At 34.5% G+C, this 12,920-nt stretch overlaps 1 protein-coding gene across 1 annotated transcript; it reads left to right on the top strand.

Annotated features, from left to right (window-relative positions):
* The first annotated feature begins 2,704 nt into the window (after positions 1–2,704).
* Positions 2,705–5,184, top strand: LOC125652722 (uncharacterized). The gene is made up of 3 exons (XM_048882098.2): positions 2,705–4,048; positions 4,204–4,354; positions 4,616–5,184. The coding sequence occupies exons 1-3, from the start codon at positions 2,705–2,707 to the stop codon at positions 5,182–5,184; spliced, it is 2,064 nt and encodes a 687-aa protein (XP_048738055.2).
* Positions 5,185–12,920: the final 7,736 nt, after the last annotated feature.

Genomic DNA, 12,920 nt, shown 5'->3' with positions numbered 1-12,920 from the left:
GTATTATGTTCCAGCTGGTATTCATTTCTGCAGTATAATTTCCAAGAGAGGCAGATGCAGGATCGTGATAAACACCCCACTGTGTACAAATCAATGATTGCCAATCAATCAATTGTGAATAATATCAGAGATTTATTCAATATCTAAATGGTAACTGTATTACTTATTGGAACTTTTGTTGGAGTGTTACATAGAGTGTATAGTAATGATAACATCGTATGTTCCTTTAGCTGTTTTCCATAAGGGTGGTACATTCTAAGAGGATGCCAAAAGGCAAAGTTCATTACCAGCAACGATCAGCAGAAAAATAGAATTTGATTATACAGCTATTGAACTTTGCTCATTCATGAAGTTGAAAGCATCAAATAGAGGATACCATAAAGAGCTAGAGCCACGAAAGGTCAAAATCGCCCTGTATTTTTATGAAAAATTATCTGAAACTTAACAAACAAATATTGCACTAAATATTGTCAATATACATCGTAGTAAATATATTCATATCAAAATGTTAATTCTGTGACGTCATAACTGTGCCGTAGATGTCATAACACGTGACGTTTGCACATTTTTCTCTAAAAATGACAAATTTTGGAACTTTGATTCAAAATTTCAGTTTGGCCACATTCAACGAACAAATTAAAAATTCTGACATGGGTAAAGAAATGAAAACTGCACAAATGAATGTTGGATTCAATTTGTTCGATGACAGTGGTCATACGTAAATTTCTTGTTTTAGGTCTTTCACAGACATAATTTATCGAATGATGATAGTTTCTCATTTAAAAAATAGACGTGTCCTTATAAAACATTATAAAATGATAGATTTTCACATAGGATCTCAAAGCATAATTATATCCCAATTATTTTGAAAAGTTTTATGTACATCTATGATCGAGGAATGAAATATAGATTTCGGATGATCATCGTCGAATTATGTGATGACAATAATCAGTTCAACATTGATTTTTGGACAGTGTATGTCTTTGCTTTTAGGTCCAATTTATCTTAAATGTTGAATATGCTAATAAAATAATTAAAAGACACCAATTATCTTCTTGTGTTCTTTTTATTTCGCCGATACATTGATGTTTAACTGTCACATAAATGTAAACATGAAAGCGCTCTACAATCATAGGGAGATAATTCGATCAACATAGCATTTGAATTGAACTTATTTTACTACGAGCAATAACGTAAACCATGACGATATTTGGACAATGAGTTGTCTGAATACACAATATTTTTCTGTATAAAACTTTTCGTGGTTGTAATCTTGCTCATATCGAAATTAATTAAATAGTTCTTGTTATAATTTATAAAATCAAAACCGTAAACGGACCGGATTCAGCGGCACGAATTTTTAAAACAACAATTCCTCCAGAATTCCAGAGTTAATAGGTAAGTGATTACAGTTTGTTACCTAAATTTATTATTTAACGACTTGGCTTTATATATAAAAACATATGATCAACATTTCAGTCCCTTTTTGCTCTAGATAGGCCTATACGGTATACTGCGGTACCTAGATTTCGTCTTAGGTTTTAGGAATAGCAATTTGGAGTGTTGGTCAAGAATCACTAGCCCCCATTTTAACTCTTTTTTTTACCAACCTTTAGAAGAAATGCTGCGGAAAGGGTGTGAAATAAAATTCTAAAGCCTTTAAACACTCACTCTCTTTAAAAAAAATACCAGATCCGCCACTGTTTTGACAGATCGTCGATGTATACATCTGACATGTAAACAAATGGCTGGGACTGGGCGTCAACATGCCGTGCTCAGTACATGGGCTAGTTTTATGATCATCGAATTATACTTTGATATCTTGAGTAAAGTACAGTATCGTATTTTTCCCATGTTTAATAACCATCCCCCAAATATAACATTTAAAACGAGTTAGTGAACCTAAAGATAGGCCTATAGGATTTCGCAGACGATTGAAGTTCTTGTTACAAGACGAGCCTATTTAGATCTATAACTAAGCCGTGCAGATAAATATAAATATGAAATTAATGTTGTATGTTCGTAGATAATATCAAAATACTTACCTACAACGTAATGTTTATGATACAAAAAAAATCTTGTTGAATATTACAGACATATTATATATAAATTGTAGCTTAATAAAGAGTTATATATAACTTATACGTGCAAAAAAGTAAGTCACAGTGGCGCAGTGGTTAACGCACTAGATCTACAAGCGAAGGGTCCGTAGTTTGAATCCCCTGACAACTGTATTTTTTTCCCCAATATATACGAGTAACCAGAAATGTATAAAGTTATTTAAGAAGCAAGAAATCAGTTTTGATTACCACGCAAAATAATCTGTATATTACGAAAAATATGATATTGTTTTCTGTGTATGAAATTGGTTAATTAGTTTTGATTAATGAATTCAAAAGCAGTGGTAGATTTGTTTGGGGATTGCAATCCCCACCCCACCGGTAAAAATTCTTCACACACCCCCCTTTTTACGCGTGACAACTCCTTTCCCTGATTAGTACACAGTACAGTAAATTAAGCTGTACATTTCAGTATGTATATCCGATATAATGTTAAACGCTGAGCTTAATTATAAGTAATCATTATAACATTTTATTACGAAGATGTGTAGAAATGCGTGCAATGTAAAGACAGCTGCTGAACGATATTATAAACCGCGTAAACCATCAAATATAGATAAAGTTGAATATTCGTTTATTTTAGAATGCCTGGAACAGGACCTAAGTATTTTCCATGTGTTTTATGCAACAAAAGAACAAAGCCACGAGAAAGAAGGAAAATAACTAAACCTGAAATTCGCTTTCTACAAAAACACTTTTTTGTCTCTGTCAAACATGAACATGACACATTGTGCAATGCATGTAGACACAAATACTACGCTTCGGACAGAAAATCTACAGATTCTAAATCGGAAGAAGGAGCTGACGACAACTACTGCCCAACACCGAAACGTCCTAGATCTAGTAGTGTACTCACAAGTCCCCCATCTGTCTCGTTGTGTATTCCATCTACATCAAAGAGCCACTCGCATTGCTTTTTGTGTAAGCACCCGGGACCAAAAATGGTCGTGGTCCCACCAAATGCAAGATTTCGGGTATTTTTGAACTGTGAAATTATAATACCAGCTGGCAGTAGATGTTGTCCAAACCATTTGGATGATGGTCAATTCAAGACAGATGTATGGTCAAAAATAAAAGCAAACAAGACCTCATTGCTAAACAGGTCTACTATTTTGGATCTCCTAAAACGTTTGAGGACTGTCGCCTTCCATAATAGTTACAGGATTGATTTTGATTTGGCTAATCTCACTGAAAGTGACTATTTGAACTTAACAGGTATATGCAAAGATGCATTTAGTGAACTGTGCGCATCACTCAAAGATGTCTGGAACACACCAGTTCGCAGTACCCGCACCTCACTTGGAATTTTTTTATTCAAACTGAAATCTGGACTGTCAAACAAAATGTTGTCTACCATTTTCAATATCTCAAAATCGAGTTTGCGCCGAGCCATAGCTTCTGTAAGACAATCTCTTGTGTGTTCATTTGTTCCACAAAACCTGGGTCTCCAACACATCTCCCGTGAAGAGGTTATTGATAAGCACACTAGATCCCTGGCACATACCTTGTTTGGTTCCTCTCGTAATACCGAAGCAGTCTTGGTGTTAGATGGAACTTATATCTACATCCAAAAGAGTAACAACTTCCAATTCCAAAGACGTTCATATAGCTTACATAAAGGGAGACCGTTGGTTAAGGCTATGGTTGTAGTCACAACAACTGGATATTTTCTAACTACAATTGGACCATACCTGGCAGACGGCAAGAATATTGATGCTGCGATTCTTACCCATATGTTCAAAACAAATGTACAGGACAGAAAAAACTGGGTGCGTGAAGAGGATATATTTGTTCTTGACCGTGGTTTCCGTGATGCAATAAGTCTCCTGGAAGACTTGGGAATTAGAGCTGAAATTCCTTGTTTTATGAAACGTGGAGAGAAACAGCTATCAACAGAGGATGCTAATTTAAGTCGCCTGGTAACAAAGGTAAACACACACGCACACAGACACTCACACACAGACGCGCGCGCACACACACACACACTATATGTTGAATATATAATAAAAATTTTAAAAAGCAAGAGCTTCTTCTGTGTTACCTCTATAATACGTTTGTAATCAATTTTCAATTTATATTGAAGGTCGGGTGGATAGTAAAATCAGCTAACGCGAGAATTAAAAGGTGGAAATATTTCGACAAAGTACTGCCAACGAACCAGGTGCCTTATATTGGGGATTTAATCAGAATTGTTTGTGCCATCTCCAACAAATTCCTTCCACCATTGTCAGGAGGTAAGTTGTGCATGCAGAATAGCAACCCTTGGTCAAAATTCCTTTCTTAATTAATATCAATATAAAGGAAACATTACTACATATAACTACCGATAGTAACTCAAGATGAATGAGTGCGACGACTTTGAGTACTTAAAAAAATCATACGACCTATAATATTTGATACTGTTTACATTTTGCCTACACAAGAAAGTACAGGTAAATAGTTTTTTGTGGAATAATTATCGAAATTACCAATTCTGAATTTTTTCTCTCCATCAGATCGAGAGGATGATGTTGCTATTGCATCCAAGATGTTGTACCTTAGTCGCCAGGTAAATACCCTGAAGGAGCGAGTTGAAACAGAAAATCTTGACACGAGAAAGTCCACTATTTGGAAGGAAGCGACCACAGTTGTGGATTTCCCCAGACTCTCTGAAGAACGGCTTCGAGAGCTGACTTGCGGCACGTATCAGTTGAGGCTATCTAAGAGTTACATACAAGAACATTTAGATGGTAACCACGATATCTTTGTTCACCAAGAAGATCCGCATCTACTTAAAGTCAAACTACAAAGTAGGCACGTTTCAGCGAAGTCCCATCTTTTGTGGATTTCTTATACCGAGGCAGATATTACAGCATGGTACTGTAGATGCAAAACTGGCGCGAGGGTAGTTGGGGTGTGTGCCCACATTGCCGCCATACTGTGGTATCTTGGATACGGCAGATTCATGTACAGTGCAGATGAGCGAGTCGGTGTACGTGATTGGTCATCGTTTGTTGAAGACGCCACTAACGTTCCAGAAGAAATAGACCAATCCGACAGCGACGAGAGTATTGTCGAGGAATAGCTTACAATTTAATTACTGGACACATTATGCTATTTTATTTTTACACATGTTTAAAAGAATTTGTTCCTACCTACTGTACAATATAGAAGTATTTAAAAAGCATTTTAGTTGAACATATATTAGAAATACGAGGGTTGTCCCAAAATTCCGTGGACTGGACTTTTAACTTTTAAGGTATTGATTTAATTTCATAAAACCTGTTATATATTATCAATTATACCATTGTTGACCAATACCGAAAATTTGCACTTTTATTTACCTTTTTGAGAAAATTAATTATTTACGATAAAGTTGTACTCGGCGACGCAACCTGCGACGTCAACATTTTCTCGCGGTGTTCGTGCGTCTGATCGAGGAAATCCTTCGAACATAAAATCCTTCTTTGATTTTCTTCATTTTTAAAACCCGAAGTACCCAACGTGCACATACTATATGCATTCATGAATTATCCGATAGACTGCAGTGAACAGACGATTTGCTGATTCCCAAAATTTCTTCGATCTCTCGTGCGGTCCGACGTCTTTTTTCCCCGAATACCGTCATCATTTCGCTGGATATTTGCATCTAACTGTTGCACGATATATCATAATTCATTTAAATATTCCGTCATACTGATAAACATTTTCCAGGTATATAAATGAATATCTAAACAAAATTCCTCTATAAAAATATACTGTCAGAAATAAAATGAACAAAGTGTGGGGTTTTTTCTCCAGCGATTGTAATTTCTTTTCGATTATATTACCCCCCCCCCTTTTTTTTTTACCCTGCGCCGCTTTATGGTTCCCTATAATGAAAAACCTGAATTTTCCCTATTCAATGTCAATTAAAATGTAATATTAATTTTGTTTTTACATATTTTTTATTTAAAACTGTTTGCTCTTCATGTTGTAAAAGTTTAATTTCTCAGTGACGTTAGATTATTGAAAAACGCCGCTTGTCCACGGAATTTTGAGACAACCCTCGTACATGTTTTAATGACGTTAACGTCTGCCGACACAACGTTATACAAAGACAACTTTCCAAGTAACCCTTTCCATCAAAGTAAGCAATATCATGCTATATTTTATTTTTTCATGAAGTACATTGTCATAAGATTCTATTTGGACAATTTCATTAAATTCAAAGAATGGGCCGATTTTGACCTTTCGTGGCTCTAGCTCTTTCCTTTATCAAATAGATGTAGGTCAATGCCTGTTTTTATCATTAGGGCTAAAATGATCTTGCATTTAAATTGTTTTGTATCGTTAATGATCATTTCACTAATTAGTTATATATTTAGAATTGGAAATTATCAATTTGCCATAATTATACACAAAGTACAAGATGCACACGACCTGATTCAATTCCTCCATTTAATGTCATTTATTATTTTTAGAATTCATTGCAGGACACACCTACGTATATTTGGGTCAGAAATATAACATTAAACTGATCCGTGCACGCGTCTATCAATTTATTTGAATATGATCCATAATGTTCCACTCTGGACTTATCCAGTTTAAAAGGAGCATATATGAGTGAAAATTTTCAATATCAATTCTTAATCTTTGTCACATATGATAATCACTGAGTTGGCATGCATCGTTACTTTTTTTGTTTGCTTATCCAGATATAATTTGATGACATAAGCTGTTTCCCTGACTATCTTCTTCTATTCGATCTATGCATATACCAACTGGTTAGACTGACAAGACGTACGTGATATTTTACAGACTCCTTTACTAACGGCGGGCTAGATTTGTCTACACCAACTAAAAAGTGTACATCTTTCCGTAGTGCAAAGGTGTACACGTTTTGGTGTACATCTTTTACATCATATACATGGCATGCATTGGTAAATGCACTGAGAAATTCAATATGGCTGAAAAATTGTGAGACGGAAAATTTCCTTTCGGAAGTTTTCCGTCCAGTTTTTCATTTGATATATGCATCAGATAAAGAATGATAAGTTACATTTCTTAAGTGAATGAAAAATTGTTTAGGATTGGGAAATAGAAATTTTGTATTTAATTGTCAAGAATCCGGAAGTCTTTTAGAAAATACCCTTCTACACATTTCTGAAAAATGTTAACAGCACTTTCGTCACTGACAATTTTAGACTATCCGTCTAAGTTCATTGATTATTGTTTGACCGACACTAAAATCCATTCAAAACAGTTATCACATAAATAATCAAAGACGTTACAGCAGTGAAAGACAAAAAAGCTCTTATGAATCTCTCAAATTGAGTAAAGTCGTTCTAACACCGGTGATGATATGAGAAAATAGAGTCTTCCATATCTGATCAATAGTTGGATTATTTATTGAACATAGACACTAACGTCAATCAGACCACTGATATTCATGACAAACGACCTATTCCAGCGTCACCTTCCCATAGTCATCTTGTAATATTCCCTCATCATGGTTTTTACATCTCTCAACTGATTGATATGCGGAAAGATGTCCTGCGTATGATCGATTTTTAAATCGCTACAGATTAAAGACAAATAATGTTTCAGGTATTCCAACTGTCTCATTTAATGTCAGCACTTTGCAAATGCTATTTCATTATGATGTTCTAATTTGCAAGTACGGCCTATCATACGGCAGAACGCTGTTTGACGTGTTTCATACTAATTGCTAGACCATCATTTGCACACTGATTTTGACTTCGGATTACTCCATTTACCTGATCCAAATATAAGGCTCTCGGTGGGTGTCACCAGTCAACAGGGGATGCTTACTCTTCCTAGACACGAGATCCCTCCCGTAGTATATCCTAGGATCAGTAGTTGACCTACTCTCAGTTTTGTATTCTTGTGGTATTTATAAGATAAGTATACTGTTCATTATCTTCACTTTATCATCCATTCCGTGAAAAATAAAATAGAACAAGAATATTCTCTTTTGTGTGATCGATCAACAGTGAGAATAGTCCCTTCCCTTGATCTAACAGAAATAGCAGGATTCCTGACTTCTGTGTGATCTATCAGCAGTGAGAATACTCCCTTCCCTTGATCTAACAGAAATAGCAGTATTCCTGACTTTTGTTTGATCTATCAGCGGTGAGAATAATCCCTTCCCTTGATCTAACAGAAATAGCAGTATTCCTGACTTTTGTTTGATCTATCAGCAGTGAGAATACTCCCTTCCCTTGATCTAACAGAAATAGCAGGATTCCTGACTTCTGTGTGATCTATCAGCAGTGAGAATACTCCCTTCCCTTGATCTAACAGAAATAGCAGGATTCCTGACTTCTGTGTGATCTATCAGCAGTGAGAATAATCCCTTCCCTTGATCTAACAGAAATAGCAGGATTCCTGACTTCTGTGTGATCTATCAGCAGTGAGAATACTCCCTTCCCTTGATCTAACAGAAATAGCAGGATTCCTGACTTCTGTGTGATCTATCAGCAGTGAGAATACTCCCTTCCCTTGATCTAACAGAAATAGCAGGATTCCTGACTTCTGTGTGATCTATCAGCAGTGAGAATAATCCCTTCCCTTGATCTAACAGAAATAGCAGGATTCCTGACTTCTGTGTGATCTATCAGCAGTGAGAATACTCCCTTCCCTTGATCTAACAGAAATAGCAGGATTCCTGACTTCTGTGTGATCTACCAGCAGTGAGAATAATCCCTTCCCTTGATCTAACAGAAATAGCAGGATTCCTGACTTCTGTGTGATCTATCAGCAGTGAGAATACTCCCTTCCCTTGATCTAACAGAAATAGCAGGATTCCTGACTTCTGTGTGATCTATCAGCAGTGAGAATAATCCCTTCCCTTGATCTAACAGAAATGACAGGATTCCTGACGTAATGCTCCTGTGGTGTAGATGGAAATATGGTTACTATAGAAATAGAAAAATAATGTAACATTAACCTCTGGAAAGAAACATTTAGCTTTTAAGAGCAATTCTCTGTAACGACATAAACAATTCTGAAGGGGTCCGGCACACATTGTCTCATATTTTGATAAAACTTACAGATTAAAGAAAGTTCCCCACAAAATGACAGAAATCAAACATATTTTATTATTGTTATGCATGGTTGCCATGAAAACCATGGTAGTGGATTTTGACCATTGGTGGCACTCTAATTCAAAGCTATAATTGTAAAAACTTACATTTTTACAAGCCCAATAGCTAAATAAACAGCAACTATTCTCTATCTTTGAAATCAGTATAGGTAAATTAACATATCAATAGCTGAAAATTCACATAAGTTTGCATTTTATCGTTAACAACGAATTAGATAACGTTGTCATGGAAACACATCTGAACGGCTTTTTGTCAAGTGCACAAAAATTGATGAAAATTGCTATGTTCACCACCTATTCACAGGACAAGCCAGCACCTTACAGCAATATGAATATTATAGTTGCATAGAACTAACCTCAGTATTGCATATTATGGAATAAAATCAGTGGACAAATCATATATGAAAATTCTATAAATATACAAGAAATGCATAAAATTCAAATTTTCAAATTTCCTTCTTTATCAAAGTTTGAATACATTTTTATTATGCACATAATCACGACACTATCTTATCAAACTGATTGATTACTTATTTTTCAACAGTAAAATTGACATAAAGAGATCGAAATATAATTGATAAAACGGTTGTTATGGCAACAAAACTCTTGAAAAAACGGTAGAATTATGTCTAATATTGAATTGATAAACCAGCCAGTTTCAACAATTAGAATATTCAAATTCAACTTCAAAATAAGATTTAATTCAGAATTGCAGGTATCAATATATCAATTGAAAAAAAAAATAGTTGCCATAGCAACCCTTTCAACAAAATCAATTTTAAAGATGCATTCTTTTAACTATTAGATTTAACAAGGAGAACAGGAAATATAAAGATAGTGGTGCATATTTGCTGTGTTTTCTTTTAGCATTGAATATTAGACTTCAATTTTATAGCTTTACATCCACTTTTTTTTCAAAGCAAATATTGACCTACAATTATCATACAACTTTACAATTTAAGAACTTAATCCGAATTTCTTCTGTCAAATATATAACACAGCCTTGTAGCAATTTTCAGCTGACTACAAACTTCCCATGCCATCTTAAATGATAGCAATTTTTCACCATATTTCATTATCTCTATTTGTTTCCCAAAATTTGAATTAAATAACAACAACAAAAATAACCAAAAAAAATGACCAAAATAAATTACAAATGCATTCAAGAATCAAGTCTGAATTTCCTCTGCGAAACTAACATTTTTTTTAAAAAGATAATCGTAACTTTCTTATTACTGATTGCATCTTGATCAAAGGGAACATGTTTTCAGAAGAAATAAAATTATTTTTTTTACGGTCGTCTATGCCAAAGGTCAAGGTTACAGTAGGCACATGTATAAATAGGATAATTTAACAAAAAAGAAATTTTCTTAGACATTACATAAATGTTTTTTCTATATATCATAGCTTTCCTAGCAAAGATCAGCTAAAATTCATACCTAAAATTGTCAATATTTCCTAGTATTGCTTACGAAAAATGACAGTAAATTTCGCCTTGAAATTGAATCATAATTAAATAAACAAGATAGATCAATCTTACATAGTAGGAAACACAGTACTTAAGTACATGTTTGTAAGATTTCACTTTGTGTCTTCTGCTCAATGATCAGATATTGAAAGTTCCTACTGTAAAGCATTGCTGTGCACTGACAAAAGTTGAAAAAAAAACTTTAAAATCATTAAACTGGGGTTAATCCAAAATGAATTGACAAATCTGAATACTCTGGATTTCTTCTGACTGTGCATCCTGGTTATGTATGTCTGGCTAGTCGACATTAGCTGATGTAACGTATAACCTAAATCACATAAAAACTGCCTGTAGAATGAATATCTCCATTGCACACAAATATCACATACTTACACATATGCATACAATATATTCCAATTCTTGATAAGTTTTCTACTAGAAATTTATATCTGATACATGTAAAAATATTAATAAAAATTCATTTTCCAGTACATGTGCAATTGTTCCAGTATCCCTACACTGCCCACCATAAATAAGTATACACTCAACAAAACAAGTTACTTGCGCATACAATATATGGGTTACATCATAGATACAGATTTCTATTGGTCTTTTAACTTTTTATATCCTTATTTTCAATCAAAATACTCCATTTTCTGAATTTTCGAAAAAGAGATATTATGTTAACCTTTATCTTGAAAAAAATTCAAACTAATTTCTTATACGTATTATTGTGTATTTAATGTGTACTTTTATAAGATCTTTTGATTTTTCACCGAAAGTAAATAAATATCACAATTTAACAGACTAAGCCAAAAATATTGAATGTCCAATATTGTTTCACATATAATAAATGATTATTTTACTGAGATAAATTAAAAGATATACATAGTGGATTCAGCTCCTTTTCATTATAGTGAATATATTTCATTCCAAAATGTGTAAAAAGCTTATGTGTATAATTATTTATGGTGGGTAGTGTATGCAGTGGCAGATTTAAGGGGCATGACTTTTACTGGGAAAACTTAAATTTGTTACCAAAAACCCTTAAAATTTGCGTCATTTTGTTAATTTCACCTTATCAAAAATGGTAGAAAATTGACCTCAATACCCCTTGCTTGTCGTAAAAGGCGATTAAATGGGGGTGTTCCTTCGGATGAGACCGCAAAACCCAAGGCCCCTTGTCGCAGCAGGTGTGACACAATAAAGATCCATTCCTACGTGTACTCAAAGGCCCAACCGCCGCGCATTGACCTAAATTTTGCAATCTTTCCACTGCCGATGATGACGTCTTCGTGTAAGTGGAAAACGTTAGACAATATCAATCAACCAACCAACAACAAAAATCATTTAATTTCTACTAATCCCTTCGTTTCTTTAATTTTCAAAGATATGTTGTGCAATCTCAGGCTAAGATTAAGATTTATACAATAAAGTTTTCTTCTTTTTGGGGGGGGGGGGTAGTCCAGAGCATCTGAAAATTGTTGTAAACCAAATAAAAGTCACATGTACATGTATATACATCAAGCATTACTGAGAAAATGTTTGAATGCAGGATTTTTCTCCAATTAACAATGATTGCTTATTTGTCAAACGCTTGGTATTCAAAAGTGAGAATCACAGGTCTTTTGGATATTACCTTTAAAACGGAGGTCCCGTGTCACGGCAGACGGTGGCACGTTAAAGAACCCTCATTTCTACGGCCCTGAGGGCTAAGTATAGGTCTAATTTTGTGGTACTTCACCTACAGCTAGTGATATCTCAATATAATGAAAGTTCTTTTAATAGAATATAAAACAAACAACCATAACCAACCAATATTAACCTCGAACATCTGACGGTCTTGGATTATATACGCCCCCCCCCCCCCATATCACCCCGCAGTATGTGTGATGTTATGGTATCATACACTTAAAAAAGTCAATATAGACCACATCTTTTAATGATATCTGCAAGTGACCTCAGTTTATGGTTCATGCACACTTTCTGGTCCCCCTGTAAGTACATGTTTGTGCATTTAGTGTATTGATTCATGCCTCTCTGATACAAAGCTACAACTCTAAATATTTTGAAACCTTGACATTAACTAATTCAAAAAGTGATGCAGCAACAAATGATTCTATTCTCTGTTATCTGTGACCTTGAGCAAATTATTTTGAAATTTGGGTCTATGGTAAATAATTATGAGAAGGGATAGTTTATTATTTATATAGATATGCATTGTCAATGGAACAACTGTACACAT

Source organism: Ostrea edulis, chromosome 7 (genome assembly GCF_947568905.1).
Source record: "Ostrea edulis chromosome 7, xbOstEdul1.1, whole genome shotgun sequence".
In the NCBI taxonomy this organism is placed as follows: Eukaryota; Metazoa; Mollusca; class Bivalvia; order Ostreida; family Ostreidae; genus Ostrea; species Ostrea edulis.
The sequence above is the reverse complement of the archived record's forward strand: the minus strand, read 5'-3'. Positions and strand labels throughout refer to the sequence as shown.